General features: G+C 44.8%; 1 protein-coding gene across 10 annotated transcripts in view; it reads left to right on the top strand.

Moving 5' to 3' along the window:
- RFT1 (RFT1 homolog) overlaps window positions 1-20848 on the top strand; it is a 57400-nt gene that overhangs the window by 23652 nt on the left and 12900 nt on the right. For 6 of the 10 annotated variants that reach the window (XR_007134436.1, XR_007134434.1, XR_007134435.1 and 3 more), the window contains exons 8-13: window positions 4368-4418; window positions 5693-5823; window positions 7145-7289; window positions 12855-12960; window positions 19722-19971; window positions 20293-20587. Coding sequence is in view for 4 of the 10 variants with exons in the window: in XM_047776753.1 (XP_047632709.1) it covers window positions 4368-4418; window positions 5693-5823; window positions 7145-7289; window positions 12855-12960; window positions 19722-19971; window positions 20293-20460 (851 nt within the window). In the remaining 6 variants the exon portion in view is untranslated. Of the gene's footprint in view, window positions 1-4367; window positions 4419-5692; window positions 5824-7144; window positions 7290-12854; window positions 12961-19721; window positions 19972-20292; window positions 20724-20848 lie in introns of those variants that run through there. The other 4 variants (XM_047776806.1, XM_047776786.1, XM_047776797.1 and 1 more) reach the window with 2 other exon arrangements.

Below are 20848 nucleotides of genomic sequence, written 5' to 3'. Positions count from 1 at the left end.
TGCTAGGGGTTGAATCAGCTCTATAGCCACTGGCCTACGCCACAGCCACAACAATGTGGGATCTGAGCCACGTCTGCAACCTATACCACAGCTGACAGCAACGCCAGATCCTTAACCCACTGAGCAAGGCCAGGGATCAAACCCACATCCTCATGAATACCTGTCTGATTCGTTTCCCTGCACCACAATGGGAACTCCTAAATTGTCTAATTTAAATCTCTCCACAGCCTTGTAAGAAACGTATTGTGCTGGAATTCTCTTGTGGCACAGTGGGTTAACTGGCCTTGTCACTGCAGCAACTTGGGTCACTGCTATGAGACGGGTTCGATCCCTGGCCTGGAAATTTCCACATGCCATGGGCACGGCCAAAAAAAAAAAAAAAAGATATCATCTCCATTTATTATGGATGAGGAAACAGGGTCAGTAAGGTTACATAACTTCTGTGGGACAACTACAGAAATGAGGAACAACTTAATTTGACTCTAACTCCAGAATCTCATGTTATATTATTTTTAAAATGTGTTATACAAGTATTCTATCAATTATAGAAGGTTTGGAATATATAGAAAACTATCTATACTCTTATTATCCTAACTTTGTATACACTTTCTTCTTTCTTTGAACTTTTTAAAGAACCTGGAATTTCAGAATTCCCATGGCACAGCAGGTTAAGGATCCGGTATTGTCACTGTAGTGGCCCAGGTCACTGCTTTGGTGCAGATTTGATCCCTGACCCAGGAACTTCCACATCTCTCGGGCATGGCAAAAAAAAAAAAAAAAAAGAAAGAAAAAGAATCAGGTTTTCATCATTTTTCTTTTGTTTTATTTATTTTATTTTACTTTATATTAAAATTTATTTATTTTGACCACACCCCATGGCATGTGGAAGTTCCCAGGTCAGGGATTGAACCCACACCTCTGCAGTGACCCAAGCTGCTGCAGCCAGCTTTTTAATCCACAGTGGGAACTCCCATTTTATTTTCTTAAACAATGTGATTCCCCATGGAATAGTTTGGTCAGCCTTCCAGCTTCTCACAGCTTTCCAGTTCAGCACTGACAGAGCTCTTAATGCAGAGGGCCATCAAGAAGTGAAAGTCCATCTAGTTTTTCTGTGATATGTATTGATTTATTTACACCAGGCTTTAATTCACAGGATGAAATTGGAGACAGCTATAAGCTGCCGAACGTCATAGTTTCTCTCTATATAAATTGTATATGTCTATACATCTATATATTGATTACTGAGCATATTTTTAAATCCTTTCCAAATTTATCTTTTAACTATGAAAATAGTATAATCCAATTACAAAATTTTGGAAAGTAGGAAAAAATTTCCTATAATTCTAGCATTGTAATACAACCATCATTATTTTACTGTTTTTCTTTTTCCCACCTTCTTTTTTTTTGCCTCACATACGGAGGAGTTTCCAGCCCAGGGATCAGATCCATGCTGCTCTTTGGACCCATGCAGCAGTTGCTGCAGTGCCTGATCCTTTAACCCACTGTGCCGAGCCAGGGATTAAACCTACGTCCTGGTGCTACGGAGACACTGCTGATCCCATTGCACCACAGCGGGAACTCCTTTTCTGCCTTCTCCATTCATTATACTTCCAAAGGGAAGTAACTCCCCCCAGGCCTCACTTTTCTTATCTGTGAGTTAAGGATGAGGACAAGCAGACATTGAGTGCTCTCTGAGCTTTGAGAATGCATGTTTCTAGCCTTGCGCCCGCATCATTGACATTATGAAAGTGAGACTGCTCACGGGACTTCTGGAGGAACTAAGGGTCACAAGCCTTTGGAGAGCTGAATGAAGGTGCTTTAAGTTTCTTGAGAGTAGGGAGTGTGCAATTCCCCACTGTCTCCCAGGCACCCTGCTGGGGCTGGCACACGATATCGGTTCAGCAAGTGTTTGTTGATAAAGAAAGGTAACTATAGTGAAGTTGTATATTGTTATAGTTCACATTATTATTAGACCAGGCAGATAAAGGGAGGGAGTTTAGGGAAGGGTAGTTGTTTAAATACACTTTTTTCCCTCCTGAAGTTCAAAGAGCAGTTTGAATGAGTTGAAAAATGGATCCTGTTCAAACAGAGTCCCTCCTGAGTTGGTTGTCTGAACTGCAGTGGCTAAATGTCTGTTTGCAGTGGCAGGTGTGCCACACACTTGAGCCTCCCCAGCTGGGTCTGCTCCATGGTTGGGCCATTCTGGCCTGGATGTGAAATAAGGAAGGGGCTTGATGAGGAAGCCTAGATTCTTTTTTTTTTTTTGGCTGCACCTACCACATATGGAAGTTCCTGGGCTAGGGGTAGGGGTTGAATTAGAGCTGCAGCTGCCAGCTTATACCACCCCCACAGCTACACTGAATCCAGGAGGCATCTGCAACCTACCCCATAGCTTGAGACAATGCCGGATCCTTAACCCACTGAGCGAGGCCAGGAATCGAACCCGCCTCCTAACAGACACTATGTCAGGTTCTTAACCCACTGAGCCACAACAGGAACTCCTGAAAACTAGATTATTTTTTATCTAAAACTACAGCTCTAGAAAAGTTGAAATCATTTATTGTCATAGCAAAAATATGTGTGTATACATATGTATACATATATGCACACACACACTGTTACCTTCTGCTCCCACATTCCCTGGACACTATGCTGAAAATACATAGATGAACGAGGACCAGGCCACATCCTCAAGGAACTCATTCTCCTCAGAGATTCAGGCATTTTAGTGCTTAACTCTAACACAGGGTTGTGGGAGCTATACTTGAAAACGTCAGCTATTTGACATCTCTTGAGTGCTTGCTCATTTCCTGGAGCTCTGCTAGGCAGCCAGGGAACATGGAGATGACATGGTTCCTGCCCTCAGGGAGCTCACGGAATGCAGGAGGGAGAGGCCAGTTGTGTCAGAACCCAAGGAGGTCCCTGTGGAAAAGCCATTGCAGGAGGTGAGAATATCAATAGCTGAGACTGGGAGTACTGGGCCAGCCGGATTTAGAGCACTGGAGGGCTAAAACCTCTCTGTAGGGTGTATCAGAGGATGACAATGTGATGGTGGGAGGTAGGGGTGGGGTTGGTGAACGGAGGCCAGAAAAGGTGGCGTGGGGTGCAGTTTATAAAAGACCTCAAAAGCACTTGAGGCCTCAAGGCACTTGGACTTTTTGCAAATGCTACAGAGCCATTTCAAGGTGAAAAGGCCAGGATGGACTTAAGATCTCTATTTACAAAAGCTATAACTGTTAGAGGTGAGGTTGGATCAGAGGAGAGCAGAAAAATTGATGGGAGCTAGTGCAGTCCTGTGGGCTGGTGCCTGGGAGGACCTGCAAAGGTCCCTGCCACAAATGCAGTAGTTGGGAGATTGTAGGGAGGCAAGGACCACAGAGGGACTTGAAGGAAATACCATTGCTTCTCATCTTAATTTTGCTTTCTGGCAAGGTGCAAGGAGGTGAGAATTCGCTCTTCAGGGCTGCAGGCGGTGCTTGGCCTCCATAGCGGTCAGTGCTATCCACTCATGGATAATAAGAACATTCATGGAAGCTGGGGTGGGGAGTAGGGCTCTAGGTTGGTGTCTTCACCTTAAAGGCATTAGGTTTTTTTAAAAAAGTTATTAGATTGTCTTACATTTTAATCATGAATCATGAACTTGGGCTCCAGAGCCTTGCCAGCCTCCACAGAACTTTCTCCATCCAGAGAGGAAATTTGGAGTTCCTGTCGTGGCTCAGAGGAAACAAATCTGACTAGTATCCATGAGGATGCAGGTTCGATCCCTGACCTCGCTCAGTTGGTTAAGGTCACAGTTGGGCTGTGGTGTAGGTCACAGATGCAGCTCAGATCTAGTGTTAAATCAGCTGTGTCTGTGGTGTAAGCCATCTGCTGCAGCTCCAATTCGACCCCTAGCCTGGGAAACTCCATATACCACATATATGGCCCTGAAAACAAAATGAAACAAAAACAGGAAACTTGATGAGTCTGTGCACTTAATCATGGACCTTTCGTTTCACAGAATTTACCCTCAGATTATCTGACCTCCTTGAAAACTTGAGATAATCATTTTCACTATTAACGTTTTTGTAACTCCACATACTTTTAAAAAACTTATCGACGGTTTTATTAATTTTTGTTTTTAATTTAACTTTGAATTTTGAATTGAAATTTACTATCAATAAAGCCACCAGCACTTTCCAAATTGTTATTATTTTGAGATTATTTGAAGTCAACATTAGGACAAGAAACATGTCTGTAACTGATTATTCAAATTTCCTCCTTTGAGAGTGTTCGCCAACTAGAAGAGTTGAGTGATGATAAGAGAAAACAAAACAAGAAAATACTATGTATTTGAAATGCTAATTATTTTGCTTTTCCATTTATAGGAGAGCGATATGTGATGACATTTTTGAACGTGTTAAATTTTGGCGATCAGGGTAAGATGAGATTCTGTAGTGTTTTAATTAAAGACAAACTATTAGTAGACACTTTCTAATATTTTTCTCTGCAGCTTGATACATTCAATGAACAAACACACTTGAAGATTATGTAAAATGAAGTTAAAAAAAATGAATCCTGGGAGTTCCAGTAATGGCTTAGCAATAATGAACCCTACTAGTATCCATGAGGATGTGGGTTTGATCCCTGGCCTCAATCAGTGGGTTAAAGATCCAGCATTGCTGTGAGCTATGGTATAAGACTTGGATCTGGTGTTGCCATGGCTGTGGCATAGGCTGGCAGCTGCAGCTCCGATTCGACCCGTAGCCTCCGAACTTCCATATGCTGCAGGTGTGGCCCTAAAAAGACAAAAGAAAAAAAAAAGTGAATCCTGAAGATTGAAAATTGTAGGTCTTTGTAACTACACTCTCCCTTTTCATGTGACTTGGGTGGCAAGTTGTCTGTTGGGGTCCCCTGCCCTTACCCTGCTTTTTGCAGAGCTCTGGTGTTCATTTGGGGGCTCATGTGGTGCTAAGGGAAAACGGAGTTCATCGCATTCGTAAAGATTTGCCTCATGTTTGTTTGGCTAGATAGGTCTCAGTTTTTTTTTTTTTTCATATTTATTTTTGGATACAATCACAAAATAGTGGAAATGTGGAAATAAAAATAGGAAAAAAATCAACTTGGCAATAATGACTTTTATTTAAGAAGTGCCGGTGATAGAAATGTTCTGTGTCTGGACTGTATTCATGTCAGTTGCCATGTTGTGATATTGTGTTATGGTTTTGCAAGAATTTACTGTTTGGGGAGACTGGGTGAAGGGTACATGGATCTCTCTCTCTCTCTCTCTCTCTCTCTCTCTCTCTCTCTTTTTTTTTTGCTTTTCAGGGCCACACCCGTAGCATATGGAAGTTCCCAGGCTAGGGGTCTAATTGGAGCTACAGCAGCTGGCCACAGCCACAGCTACAGCAACATGGGATCTGAGCCTCATTTGTGACCTACAGCACAGATCACAGCAACGCTGGATCCTTAACCCACTGAGCAAGGCCAGGAAACGAACCTGCAACCTCATGGTTCCTACTCGGATTCATTTCTGTTGTACCACAACGAGAACTCCAGATCGCTTTCATTTCTTACAATTCCATGTGAATCTATAATTACCTCGAAAGTTTAATTTAAAAATTTAAATTAGGAAAAAAACATTTAATAGTGCCACAAAAATTTCAAATAGAAAAATCAGTAAGTTTGTTCTTGCTTCCTTTTTGTTTTTTAGGGGTGTATGATATAGTGAATAATCTTGGCTCCCTTGTGGCCAGATTAATTTTCCAGCCAATAGAGGAGAGTTTCTACATATTCTTTGCTAAGGTGCTGGAGAGAGAAAAGGATGCCACACTTCAGAAGCAGGTAGTCTTGGTTCTCATGTCACCATCTCTCAAGTGAATTCTCTGTCTCTCTGCAGGAGAAACTGACAGAAATGTGGAGCTATCTGTTGCTTTCTCTTTGATCTGAAATTTCCCTCCGGTTTTCATTCTTCTGTCACATTCTGAGTGATGGCAGGACCTCAAGCTCTCTTCTTTCACAGCTTCTCCCTTCCCCCCCAGCTGGCCCTTCCTTTTCACCCCTTTGTCTTCTTTGTGACCTTTTTCTTGTCCCAGCCCTCTCAGAACACTCCACAGCTGTCCCCAGTGCAGCGTATACCCCCTCCCATGTCTAGTTTTCATTGTAAGAATGAGGTTGCCTTCCCCATCCTCAGATTGTCAAGAACCAAAGGTGAGCCACAGGATGTGGAGACTGGAGCAAGGCTAACAGGGGGCATGGGGAGGAAAGCACGCAGTCAGTTAGTTTCACTCACCACACTGGTTGTTTCAGCTTCTTAAAGACTAAAATACCTAGCGCTGCATTCTGAGAATCTACATACTCCAGCTGGTAAAAGCAGAAGAGATTTCAATCCAGAAGTATTTGGTTGTAGAAACTTCCCATTTTCTAGAACCACTGAAAATGTCTGACTTATTTTAGAATTAAAAGCAAGCCAAGTCAGCCTCTTACATATCTTAGAAGACATTTTGCAAAATAGAGCTTATGCACAATATCTCAAAATGAGCTAATCTGGTTTTCAGTCTGATTTAGGAATGTTTTCCTAAGGGTAGATTTCAGGAACATCAAGATTTAGAGTTGTTTGTCAGAAAAAGCATTCCAGGAGAGCGGGTTAGTGCTGTAAAAACTTGTCCATTTAAGAATTGGAGAAGCTCCCATCGTGGCTCAGTGGTTAACGAACCCAACTAGCATCCATGAGGACGCAGGTTCGATCCCTGGCATCGCTCGGTGGGTTAAGGATCTGGCGTCGCCATGAGCTGTGGTGTACATCACAGATGCAGCTCAAATCCTGTGTGGCTGTGGCGTAGGTCGACAGCTGTGCTCCAATTAGACCCTTAGCCTGGGAACCTCCATATGCCGTGGGTGTGGCCCCACAAAGACAAAAGACAAAAAAAATAAAAAAGGAATAAATGTCAGAGGGGAAAGTGAGTGTTCTAGGCAACATTTGAAATAGTTTATCCTAGATGAGTTAAGCACGAACCCTCCCCTGCACTGCCTAAGAAGGCACACATTGTCTTTTTTCCCTCCATTTACTAATTGACATAGAAACCAACCCAGGGAGAACGCCAGATGTGAAGTTTTTCTTTAGCTCGTGATTCATCCCACTTCCTTCCCTCTTCTCCGGCCCCAGGAGGATGTTGCTGTGGCTGCCGCGGTTTTGGAGTCCCTACTGAAACTGGCCCTGCTGACCGGCCTGACCATCACTGTTTTCGGCTTTGCCTATTCTCAACTGGCTTTGGACATCTATGGAGGGGCCATGCTTAGCTCAGGATCAGGTATGCACAAGAGGTTTTTCCAGCTCTGTTCTGATTTCCGAACCTAAATAGAGAAGTCTTAACAAAATTTAAACACCCAGTTGACACCTCTGTCTGCATGGGGAAAATTGCCGATGGCCGGGACCATGGAATGGTTGCCCTCACCTGAGGTCAAACCAGCCCAGGGTGAAGTTGAGGCTTTGGCACTAGGTTGATCAAGTCACTCAGCCTCTCTCGGAGAAGTTGTTATGACTCCTTGGCTTTCCTCTCAGACCTAAAATGTGTTTTGCCAACTGCTTCCCTGTGTTCCCTCTGGGTTAAGTGAGGAAGGCAGAGAGCAAGTGCTAATGAGTCTCTGCCTGGTACTAAATACATCTGAAGATAGTAAATGCTACATAAATCTCATGGCCTGATGCATAAAAGCTTCTGAAGGATAAACCAGAGCCATTTGCAGAGAGTGAAATTGATATCAGCAAATAAAATGGTATATTTAATCCAGTGACACTTGGGTTTTGAAGGAGGAAAGTATTGAATGTGTCTAACTTTGAAACACCTGGTGCCCGGGCCACTGAGCTTCTCCAAGCATTGCTGGGCCCTGGGGACTTCACCAGTCTCAAAATATGCTGGGTCATGGGCTGGCAATCCATTTGCAGTGTTTGATCTTGAGTTTAGGAAAGATGTTTGTAATTCTTTAGGTCTCTAGACAGGAATCCTGAAGACTTCTTTCTGCTGCCCTATCTCAAATGGAAAGGGCTTTGTCAAATGCTTTTTTACGAGTCACTGGCATGTTTCAGTCTCCACTATAATGGACCCAAATTTGGTATTAGGGGAAGAAGGGCAGAGTTTCTACACTAGAGGAAAGGTCGTTAAGTTTGGAGAAACACCTGCTGTGAAACCAGTGACATGGTTTGTGGTTCCCCAGATCAGGTGGCCCCGTTAGCAGGCCATTAGCAAGTCGTGTGCAGAGAGTGGGATGGGCTATCTCACAGCAGCTCTGCCCCTTTGGAAGAGTAATCCCCAAAGAGCAGCCTTTGTGATGCAGTCACAAAACAATGCCACAAAAGAAGGCTGTCCCATCAATGTAATGTTCGTTAATCATAGAAAATATACGTGTGGTCCTTTTACTCAAGTGAGATGCTGGTGCCGGGCTTAAGCATTGATAATAGGTTTGTCAGTTAAAAAGGTCGTTGTTAGTTGATTTCTAAGGTAATGAATTCGGTTCTAATGGTTTACGTCAGAGTCCTTAATAATTTTAGAAAGATACTCCCTCGGTGTCGTCTTCAGAAGGAGCAGAGTCTTGAGAATGGTCTGGTTCCTCAGGTTCTGAAAATGGGGTGTGGCTTGGGAGGCTGCTGCAGGATCTTTAGGCCCACTGTGGTCTCTCACGTGGTCCGGGCCTCCATCAGCATCCCTGTCCTGGCATTTGTCCCCTCCCTCCTTGTAGCTGCCTCATTTGGGCCAACCTTCCAGCTTTTTGGAAAAGCCGTAGTGGCTTCTGGGAGAGTCATTGTGTCTTCCCTAGGTGCCTGCCGGCTGTTCTCCCCTCATCTCCACAGCACCTTCTTCTTGCCCTGCTCCTGACTCTTGGGACCAGGGCTGCGTATCTGAATGCCTTTCCTGTGCCAGAAAATAGCAACACTGCTACTCTCCACCTGTCATCCCCATCATAATCCTTTTTGTTCACTTGAATACCTCACTAAACATGACTTTCTCCAGAAAGTCTTACTGAATCAGAAAAGAATGGGAACTTCCCATGGCTCAGCCCAAACACTTGGTTTTGAAAGCAGAACTTGCAACACTGCTGTCCTCAGTTGCCCCCATTGCATACTGGTCTTTGTCCTCACTTGTGAAGTGGACTCACCTATGACCTGAAGTGGCCTCTAGGCGCCCCCATCCTCTATGCTGCTGTCTCCAAATGTGGGACATGGATGCAGCACAGGCAGGCTTTCGTGAGGCACTGGCTGTGCTTTGGCTTTGCATTACTTGGACTTAGCACTGTATATAATTAGGGGCTTCAGAAGTGCTCTGAGACTCTTCTATCCTAAAGAAAAATACAGGCATTCAGTGAACTTCGCTGAGATATCTCACATTTCTCTCTTGGGTGCTTCTCTCTTGCCCTTTCTTTTACTTTTTAAAATCTTTTTTTTCTTTTCTACCCTTATATTAGTTTCCTCGGGCTGTGATAACAGTGTACCACATGTATTGTGTCACATTTCTGGAGGTCAGAAGTCTGACATCCACATGTCAGCAGGGCTGTGCTCTCTCTGTCAGCTCTAGAGGAGGAATCCTTCCTTGCCTCTTCTAGCTTCTGGTGTTGGCTGGCAACCCTTGGCTTGGGGGGGTCCATTAATCCAGTCACATGGCTGTCTTCTCCCTTTGTGTCTTCACATTGTCTTCCCTCTGTGAGTGTGTGAGTGTCTATCTCTGGGTCCAGATTTCATCCCCTGCACCTTTTTTTTTTTTTTGCTGCCTCCATGGCATGCAGAAGTTCCCAGGCCAGGGACTGAAACCAAACCACAGCTGTAACCAGGAACCACAGTGGTAACAATGCTGGATCTTAACCCGCTGAGCCACTGGGGAACTCCCAGATTTCCCCTTTTCGTAAGGACACCAGTCATGATGGATTAGGGCCCACCCATATGACTTCCTTTTAACTGCATCTCTTTCTTTCTTTCTTTCTTTCTTTTTTTTCTTTTTAGGGCCACACCCATGGCATACAGAGGTTCCCAGGCTAGGGGTCTAATCGAAGCTACAGCTGCCAGCCTACACCACAGCCACAGCAACACCAGAGCCACAGCAATGCCAGATCTGAGCCACATCTGCGGCCTACACCACATCTCACGCAGCTCACGGCAATGCTAGATCCTTAACCCACTGAGCGAGGCCAGGGATCAAACCCTCAATCTCGTGGTTCCCAGTCGGATTTGTTTCCACTGCACCATGACAGGAACTCCTTAACTGTATCTTTTAAAGACCCTATTTCCAAGCAGATCACACTCTAAAGGACTGGAGGTTAGGACCTCAAACTGCTTTTGGTGGGAGCCAGCGGAGCGGGGGGTATAATTCAACCTCTGCTGCCACTTAATTCAATCCATAGTTTAAGGATCCAGCCATGAATTCCCAATTCCAACCTCTTTCCCCAAAATTGGCTCAGCGTTCTTCCACTTGAATCACCATCTCATACAAGAGTTTGTGCTCTCTATGTCTCAAAGCAGCTCACCTTCAGAGAGACCCACACATGCTCTCAGCTCTCAGTTACCAGCTGAGAGGTGTAGCTTACCAGAGGAGCCCTACTCCTTTCTGCCAGAGAGCAGAGGATGGAGAGAAGTGGGAAGCTCACTGAGCATAGCCTCGAGCCACCACAGGGTAGAACTTGGTCCCTGTCTCCTCGTTGGAGTCACCCCACAGCTGCAGCAGGGCCAGGCTATTTTCTATAGCAACTTGGGGAATGAAATGCAACATGCCATGATAAAATGCAGATCCCAAGAGAGGGCCATGGAAAGCAGTTTTTTGTTGGCCATCAGGGTTGCCCTATTAGTTTTCCCTTTGTCATTTTCGATTGCCATAAAATGCTTTAGGGTCCCCGTGGCACAGGGAGCTTTCATAGCAAGCGCCTTTCATAAACCATGAATAAGTTTCAGATTCTGAGACTCTGGAACTCCCCTTCCCACCCACCCACACACACACACTCTTTTCTTTTAGTGGTTTCACTTTTTCTTTATTGAGGTCTAATTTACATAAAGTACAAATGCTGTGCTCTTAAAAGTACAGTTTGATGAATTTTGACAAATATATATACACCCTTGTAACCAACATCCAGATTAAGACACAGAACATTTCCATTACCCCCAGAAAATACTCTAAGGACCCCTTCCAGTCACCTGCCCACCTCCACCTCAGAGGCCAGCCCTGCTCTTATTTCTGTCGCCACAGATTAGTATTGCTTTCACTTATATGAAATCATGCAGCATGGCACTTCTGTGTTTGGCTTCTTTCCCCCAATATAAAGTTTTTGAGAGCCATCCACGTTTTTACATGGATTGGTAGTTTTTCTCTCTTTGATTGCTGAGAAATATTTCTCTGTATGGGTGGCCCACAGTTTATTTATCCCTCACCCCATCGATGATCACTTTGAGCTGTTAAGAATAACAGCTATTGACGTTTAATAAATTTTTTTTTTTTGTCTTTCTTAGGGCCACAGCTGCAGCATATGGAAGTTCCGAGGCTAGGGGTCTAATCGGAGCTACAGTTGCCGGCCTACACCAGAGCTACAGCCACAGCCATGCCAGATCCGAGCTGCACCTGCAACCTACACCAGAGCTCACAGCAACGCCGGATCCTTAACCCACTGATTGAGGCTAGGGATTGAACCTGCAACTTCATGGTTCCCAGTCGGATTCGTTAACCACTGATCCACGATGGGAACTCCTAAAAAAAATTTTTTTTATTAAAGTATAGTTGATTTCCAATGTTGTGCCAATTTCTGCTCCACAGCAAAGTGACCCAGTTATACATATATATGTACCTTATTTTTCTCAAGTTATCTTCCATCTTGTCCTATCACAGGAGATTAGTTATAGTTCCCTGTGCTATATGGTAGGAGCCATATACATTTTTTTACATGTGTTTTTGTGAGCACATGGATTTATTTCTATTGGATGTACACCTAGGAGTTGCTGGGTCATAGGTTGGATATATGTTTATTTTATTAGAAATTAGTGGGCTGCCTCTTGATAATGGCTCTGTTAAAAGAGGCACTTAAGGCTCCCAATCTTTTGTTAGCAGATTTTCTCAAAGCTTGTTAGTTATAGAACTGCATCACTTTGTTTTAGAAGAAAATAACCTTTTGGGCTCTGATTTTCCCTGCAGAGTTGTGGCTGTTCTATATGCGTAGTTTCCTGACACTCCTGAGCCCTGGGCTTCTCCTTGAGGTCTTTTCTTCAGGGCCTCTTCACCTGGGTTTCTCTTAACACACAGGGCCACTACCATCCCCAAGAGTTCAAACTAGCCACCCTCTTCCTGCTGATTTAAAAAGCAAGAAGATTTTCTTCCTCGCCAGAGAAGCTCTTAGTTGTTAAGCAAAAGATCTGGACATTTCTTTTTTGTTTGTTTTTTAGGGCTGTACCCGTGGCATATGGAAGTTCCCAAGCTAGGGGTCCAATCAGAGCTGTGGCCACTGGTCTACGCCACACCCACAGAACACCAGATCTGAGCTGCATCTGCAACCACAGCTCACAGCAACACCAGATCCTTAACCCACTGAGTGAGGCCAGGGATTGAACCCACATCCTCATGGATGCTAGTCAGATTCGTTAACCGCTAAGCCACGACGGGAACTCTAAAAGATCTGTACATTAATTTCTAATTGTAATTTCTTTTGGTTTTTGCTATTTGTCTTAGCCAGTCCCATGGATTACCGGGAGTCCTTCCAGATAATTAAGACCATAGGAAGGAGCATGCGTCTGCCCACTGACACCAGCAAGGCCCATGACCCAGCTCTGGGGTTCTCTGAGCACCCAGCCCAAGTGAGGTGTATGTGGGCCTCCCATTTGGGCTCTGGAGTGTCAATGGATTGTTTCCTTCTAGGTCCTGTTCTGCTGCGTGCCTATTGTCTCTACGTCCTCCTGCTTGCGATCAATGGAGTGACTGAGTGTTTCACTTTTGCTGCCATGAGCAAAGAGGAGGTCGACAGGTAGGTAACCTTAAAGACACCCCTTTAATCATGGCCTTCAGCCAAAATGAAGTAACTTCTTTCTTTTCTTTCTGAACATGCATTTACAGAAGGCTGTTTTAGAGCCACGCGTGTGGTGCCTTCCATGGGCACCATTCTGTGAGTCGGTAGGGCTGTGGGGCAGCAACTGCTCCTCGCCTCCTCTGTAAAGGAAGAAATCTGGGCCCTGAAGGGTTGTGTTGGTCCAGGTTTGCAGAGTTAGGCACCAAACAAGCTCTACTCCTCCACCTCCTTGCCCAGTGCTCCACTGGGACCTAGGAACTTCTTTACGATGCAGATCTATAGAATCTGATTTGTAGGTCCTGGAGAATCTCAGGGATCTGTGGCTTCTCTCCTCAGTGAAAGGCCCAAGTGCACATACAAGTTCTGCCACATTTTTTTCCCATCCGTTGACCCCAGATCAGGACCTCTGCCCTGGAACTTCAACCATTACTCCTTTTTTTTAATTTATTTTTTTATTTTTAGGGCCATACCCACAGCATATGGAAGTTCCCAGGCTAGGGGTTGAACTGGAGCTATAGCTGCCAGCCTATGCCACAGCCACAGCAACACTGGATCTGAGCCACGTCTGCGACTTATACCACAGCTCATGGCATCTCCGGATCCTTAACCCACTGAGTGAGGCCGGGGATCAAACCTGTGTCCTCATGGATGCTAGTCAGATTATTTTTGCTGAGCCACGACGGGAACTCCCCTTCAACCATTAGTTCTTAACATTGGTCATGAGTCAATATGCCCCCTGGGGCTTGTTATTTTATTTTATTTCATTTTATTTCATTTTTTGGCTTTGGCATGCAGCAGACTGCTTTGGGATCTTAGTTTCCAGACTACGGATTGAACCCAGGCCACAGTGGTACAAGCACTGAATCCTAACTCTAGACCACCAGGGAACTCCCCCCATGGAGCTTGTTAGATTCCTGTCCACTCTGCTCCCACCACCCTCTTTCCTACTACACTTACAGAATCAGCAGAGCCCAAGCATGTAAATGTTTTTAAAGCTCTTCAGTGATTCTGATGTGAACTCCTGGTAAGACCCTCTAACCCACACCCAAGATCATTCATCTCTTATATCCCAAATGGCCAAAGTAACAAGGTGGTGTCTGAAGGCATCATAGCAGGATGCAGTTGAGAAGATAGATAAAGCTGATGGGGCAAAGGAGAGAGAGAGGAGGAGAGAGGAGGAGGGGTAGATGTAAGTAATAGGGTGAGCAGCCCTCATTATCCCTTTTCCCCTTGAGGCCTGCGTCCTTTGGGGTCTCATGCTGCCTCTGTAGTGCCTAGAGTGCTGTTGAAACCCCTCAGAGACCTGGTGGTGAGGGGCAGGATGGGAAAGGGTAGCTCAGAGAGATGGGGAACCTTTCCTCTCATTTGGAGCAGCCTCTCTCTCCTTCCCACTGTGGCCTGTCCCCTAGAGCCTTGGTGGCCTTGTGTACAGTGGGAACTGGAGTCTACACAGCGGTCCCAACCCAGACTGATCAGAACCACCCCCCTAGGAAGTTTGGCCCCTCCCATACCAACTGAGCTAGAATTTTAGGAATCTTTTATTACACAGCTCCAGGAGATTGCTGATGATACTAGGAGCTACTGGCCCAGACCAGCTTTCAGAGTGAAAATTTACATTGAGCCCTGTGACCCAGTACATGTTTATGTGTGACTTAAATGAAGCTTCCACAAAGCAACAAGTATCACAGTTATACACTGGACACATTGATGGTTTTTAAAGCTGTTTGTGTGTGTGTGTGTGTGTGTGTGTGTGTGTGTGTGCGTGTGTCTTTTTTTGGGCGAGGGGGCGCAACCTCAGCATATAGAGGTTCCCAGTCTAGGGGTCGAATTGGAGCTGTAGCCGCCAGCCTACAGCACAGCCACAGCCACACCAGATTCCAAGCTGCATGTGCGACCTACACCACAGCTCATGGCAACATCAGATCCTTAATCCACTGAGCTAGGTCAGGGATAGAACCTGCATCCTCATGGATACTAGTCAGATTTGTTTCCACTGAGCCACGATGGGAACTCCTGTTCTGTTTCATTTTTTAATTGCCACATCATACTCACTAAATTGATTTCCCAGCCTGCTTTTAGGTCGTAATCCATAGTTTTCAAATGGTGATCTATACATGGTTTTTATTTTAGACAATTAAATTTATAGCTATAACCTGCTCTGAATCTCTCTTTTTTTTAGTGGATGAAAAGATCTGTTTAACTTTGAAAATACTATATTTTTATTTGAAAGGTGCTTCTAACATGAAGTAATTTAAAAATATAATTTGAAACATACTAAATGAGACACTGAGGCATAGTGAGAAGAGTTCTGGACCATTTCTTTGAAGGGAATTTTGTTATAATAATTTAAGCATTACTGTTGAGGGGGACAATCAAAACTAAGCCTGCTTAAAATGTTATATATATATATATATATATAAAATAACCAAATCATGAGGGAATATAGATAGTGGCTGGTTGCTTTGGTTCTCAGATTGCATTGAACCAAAGGACACACCTTTTAAGTTACTTGTGATGGAATGGTGACAGTATATTAAAGTCTGGAAAACTATTTTCACGGTGTTTTGTTTTGTGCTTTTTAGGGCTGTATTCACAGCATATGGAAGTTCCCAGTCTAGGGGTCAAATCGGAGCTACAGCTGCCGGCCTACACCACAGCCATTGTAACGCAGGATCCAGGCCACATCTGCAACCTACACCACAGCTCACAGCAATGCCGAATCCTTAACCCAGTGAGCGAGGCCAGAGATCAAACCTGCAACCTCATGGTTCCTAGTCAGATTCATTTCTGCTGCGCCATGACGGGAACTCCTATTTTCACAGTATTAATAGTCAACATAGAGAAAAGACCAGAACCATGTTCTCATCTGAAGTAGCTCACTTCCCCAAAAGTGAAATGTGCCTTAAAATATGGTCTTCGGGTTTGTATTAAACATAGCAGCCTCTTTTCTGTCTGGGCCCCTGTCCCCAACCCCCAGCCCTGTCTGAACACATGGAGCACTTGGGCTCCTCACAGACCTGAGCAATTTTCCCCTCTCTGAATTTAGCCAGATATAAAACAGTAGTGAGAACTTTTATAGTAGGATTGAGCAGGTTGATTAAATGTTATGATTTACATTCAATGTTTCAAAATCAGAATTGAAAAATATATATTGATGAAATCATGGCTTTTACTTAACTAAGTACAGGTTGATCAGTGTTTTTGTAAATAAAAATAGGGCATTTGGTTGGATGTGAAATATTAGAATGTCCTTTGGACTGCAAGTTGCTTTTTTGTTAATAACTTTATAATCTATATAAGATTGATGGCTTTTACATTATGCCCTAGTAAAGAGTTTTCGTCTGTTAAGGATATCTCATTTTCTTTTGTTCATTTGACAAATATTCTTTGAACATCTACTGTCTAACAGGCATTGCTTTAAGCTTCAGGAAAACAACAAAACAGAAGAGCTCCCTGCTCTCTTGGAGCTGACAGTGGGAAAGGCAGAGAGCAAACAAGTAAATAAATAAAAAGGTTATTCTATGAGAATGAGGACCCCTTTTAGGTGGGGAGGTCCCTCTGAGGAGGTGGCATTTAGGCTGAGGGATGGATGACCAAAGAGAGTATGTCATGCAAAGATGAGACAGAGACTCCCAGGCAGAGAGGACAGTGATGCAGAGGCCCAAGATTGACAGCTCCTTTGTCTGATTTGTTGGCCCTTGAGTGCCCAACATGGAGTGGACTCCATAACCATTGAATGAAGGATGAGCGCCATCTTCTTACAGAGGCACGTAAGAGCTGGTGCCATCCTCTGCACGGCTGCAGAGGCTATATCGTATGGCTGTGCCTTGATGTTTTCAACCAGCACCCACTGGGAGGCGCTTTAGTTGCTACTGCCATCATCTGTCTTCTGATAAGCCTGATTAAGTAACTTCCTATTTATGTTAACCAAACCTTAGAAAATAGCCATTGTTGCCAAACTAATTTTCCATTGACTTAAAAAGTGTCATTTTAATATTATCTTTAAAATTCTCTTTTTTTTTTTCCTGAAATGGATTATGCCCTTAAGGCTATAAATGTGCAAGTTCGTCTTTTTTAAATGATTTTTATTTTTCCCATTATACTTGCTTTACAGTGTTCTGTCAATTTCTTTGTTTTTGTTTGTTTGTTTGTGTTTTTTGTTTTTGTTTTTGTCTTTCTTCGATTTCTTGGGCCGCTCCCTCCGCATATGGAGGTTCCCAGGCTAGGGGTCAAATTGGAGCTGTAGCCGCCGGCCTACACCACAGCCACAGCAGCACCAGATCCAAGCCTCGTCTGCAACCTACACCGCAGCTCATGGCACCACCAGATCCTTAACCCACTGAACAAGGCCAGGGATCAAACCCGCAACCTCATGGTTCCTGGTCGGATTTATTAACCACTGAGCCATGACGGGAACTCCTCTGTCAATTTCTAATGTATGCAAGTTCTTAAAAGTTCAACAGATGGGAGTTCCTGTCGTGGCTCAGTGGTTAACGAATCTGACAAGGAACCATAAGGTTGTGGGTTTGATCCCTGGCCTTGCTCAGTGGGTTAAGGATCAAACGTTGCGTGAGCTGTGGTGTAGGTCGCAGACACGGCTCGGATCCTTCATTGCTGTGGCTCTGACATAGGCAGGCGGCTACAGCTCCAATTTGACCTCTAGCCTGGGAACCTCCATATGCCGCGGGAGCAGCCCTAGAAAAGGCAAAAAGAAAAAAAAAAATTTCAACAGATGAAGCGCCCTCTTCTAGTGAAAAAAGGTGGACTTCAGCAGCAGCAGCCCCTCCCAAATGAGCACACCAAAGAAACCACACTTTGGAATTTGTCCCTGCTTGAATTAGCTCCTAGTTTCATTGTTTCCATTCTCCTTGGACTTTGAAAGCTTGTGAGCTTGGAAATTCCCTTGTGGCACATCGGGTTAAGAATCTGGCATTGCTGCAGCTATGGCACAGGCTGCAACTGTGGCATAGGTTTGATCCCTGGCCCAGGAACGTCCACATGCCACAGGTGGGGCCAAAAAAAAAAAAAAACCAAGAAAGAAAGTTTGTGAACCCATGGCCTAAACTCCAAGCATTGCTCTTAGTAAATTTTCTGAGATAGTTAAAAACAAAAACAAAAACAAACCACACAGATTATACATCTCTATCTTTTTTTTTTTTTTTCCTTAAGAAAAGAGGCCAGTGTACTGGCCACCCTTAGTGACTTGTTATAAAGTTGACTATTCTATCATTGATTAGTATTTAGTGAAACTTCCTCTGTGAGGATATGGGCTCTTATATTTCCATTACTAGTAGAAAGAAACTCTCTCAACTAAGAGGCAAATAGATCCCCCCTCTGGAAATCTGGATGAAAGCACACCTCCCCTATTGGGGTACAGTTGTGTATGTATGTGTGCAGATGTGTTATTCTTACCACCTCCATAACACCTTGGGCTTTGTCAGCCCAAGGACCAGAATCTGGGCATTTGGGGGACACAATGGCTTTCTTACCACCCTCCGCCTTCATGTGCAGAAGCTGAAATGTGGCCTCTGAGGTTTCCTAACCCAGCTGACATAGCTTAGGGACTTAAGGGGTTTGGTTCCCTCAACAAATATACACTTAGAATGCCCTCTGTGTGCTAGGCAGAAACCAGATGCTGGAGAATTTTGTTCGTGACTGTACCATAAGCCTTTGGGAGGACCTTGGTAGCTATGTTATCTTTGCTGAGACTCCGTTTCCCTTGCTGAGAACTGAAAATAAGTGACATGCTGCTTTGGAATCAGAGAAGTGACCAGAGCAGTATAAACCATGTAGTCGTAGAACCCACAGAGCTCTAGAGATGTAGAAAGCAGAAGGAGGGTGTGTAAGGGTCTGGGAAACCCTGAAGGTGATCCAGGCCTTGCTCCCTGTTTCCATTTCATTCTGAAAGCTGGTCACTTGCTTTGAGTAAGGTCCACTGGCCACGGTTATGGAGCTTCTGCTTTTCCCAAGGGAAGCAGTGTGAGGTGCTACAGTTGAGGGGCTAGGGATCAGCTTGGGGTGTCAGCTTGCTCCTTAGGCAGATTACTCAGCCTCTCTGTGCCTGGTTTCCTCATCCATAAAACAAATCCAGGTTCCATGGGGCAAGGACCATGTGTTCATCCACTAGTGTACCCTCAGCACCCCTCATAGTTCCGGTCGCAGAATAACTATTCACATGTAACTATTACCCGTGTCACATTCTTCTCTTTTTTTAATGGACTCACCCACACATGTGGAAGTTCCTGGGCCAAGGATTGAATCAGAGGCCCATTTGAGACCTGCACCACAGCTGTAGCAACACCTGATGCTTTAACCCACTGCACCAAGCCAGGGATCGAACCTGTACCTCTGCAGCAACCCAAGCCGCTACAGTCAAATTCTTAACCCATTGTGCCACAGTGGGAACTTCACCCATGTCATATTCTTGTGCCTCACATTGAAGGCAGGCTGAACAGGATTTTTGTGTGTTTTGATCACAAAATGTCACTTAAACTAGCCAATTATTATCCTTAAACATCATAAATATCTTGAGTTCATTTTCTTGCCCTTCTGTTCGGAAATGAAGAGGACGGCATTTGATGTGAAAATCAGCTGGATCGTGGGAACTTGGAGGTGCTTTCTGTGAATTCATGTTCACAGCCACTTCCACTTTCTCTGCAGCAACCCTGCCTTGGGACCATGTACCCACATCTCTGTGTTGCTTGCCTCCCTCTCCCCAGGTACAACTTCACAATGCTGGCCCTGTCATCTTCATTCCTGGGGTTATCCTATCTCCTGACCCATTGGTGTGGCAGTGTGGGCTTCATCTTGGCCAACTGCTTCAACATGGGCATTCGGATCACACAGAGCCTCCGCTTCATCCACCGCTACTACCAAAAGAGCCCCCACAGGCCACTGGCCAGCCTCTACCTGTCACCAGTCCTCCTCGGGGCATTCGCCCTCAGTGGTGGCATTACTGCTGTTTCAGAGGTGAGAATCCCCATTGCCTTCACACCACACATGCTCTTGCAGTCTGTCCACCGTCCCTTGTTCCTTTCTGCTCTGCCTGAATCAGCTGGACAAGTACTGGCTTCCTCCTACCCCTTCCCCTGAGCTGCTGGGACAGCATCTTATGATAGAAGTGACTGAGCAGTGTTTCCTATGGGAACAGAGTAGACCTTAGGACAGCTGTCCCATCTTTATCTGACTTGAGGCTGGAACACTAGAGTCTCTGCTCTCCCTGGCTTGCCCCAGAGGAAGGGGAGCTACATCTAAAGGGGCTGGGGAAGTAATGGTGGTTTCTTTCTGCAGGTGTTCCTCTGCTGTGAGCAGGGCTGGCCAGCCAGGCTGGCACACATCACTGTGGGGGCCCTCTGTTTGGGAGCAACTCTCAGGACAGTGTTCCTCACAGAGACCAAGCTGATTCACTTCCTCAGGACTCAGTTAGCTGTGTCCAGACTCGCTGACAAAACAACATGACCTCACAGATGCACTGGCACCTGTGGCACCTGGACCAACTACTAGGTGGTTTTGTGGGTGGAACACGTTTTCTCTGCAGAAGAGCCCAGCTAAGTGTTCTACTGTGGAGTGAGCCCAGCCCAGGCAGGTGAGATGTTAGAGCAAATCTCCACCAGACCAAATGCTTACTGTCCATTTGAGGTTTCAGACAGGAAGGAGGGGTTCCATTTTTAAGGGAGGGGCCAAAAGCTCTTTTAAAATAGATGCAATTATTTTTTTCACCATTTTTTTGTAATCAGCATTGTTCTTTTTGAATTATGTATTAATTCCTTTTGGGTGCGATTGAGCTTAGCAGCTATATGCTCCAACAAACTATATCTTGGATGTTAATAGTTGGAGTTCCTATTGT

The sequence above is a fragment of the Phacochoerus africanus genome, chromosome 1 (genome assembly GCF_016906955.1).
Source record: "Phacochoerus africanus isolate WHEZ1 chromosome 1, ROS_Pafr_v1, whole genome shotgun sequence".
Classification (NCBI taxonomy): Eukaryota; Metazoa; Chordata; class Mammalia; order Artiodactyla; family Suidae; genus Phacochoerus; species Phacochoerus africanus.
The sequence above is the reverse complement of the archived record's forward strand: the minus strand, read 5'-3'. Positions and strand labels throughout refer to the sequence as shown.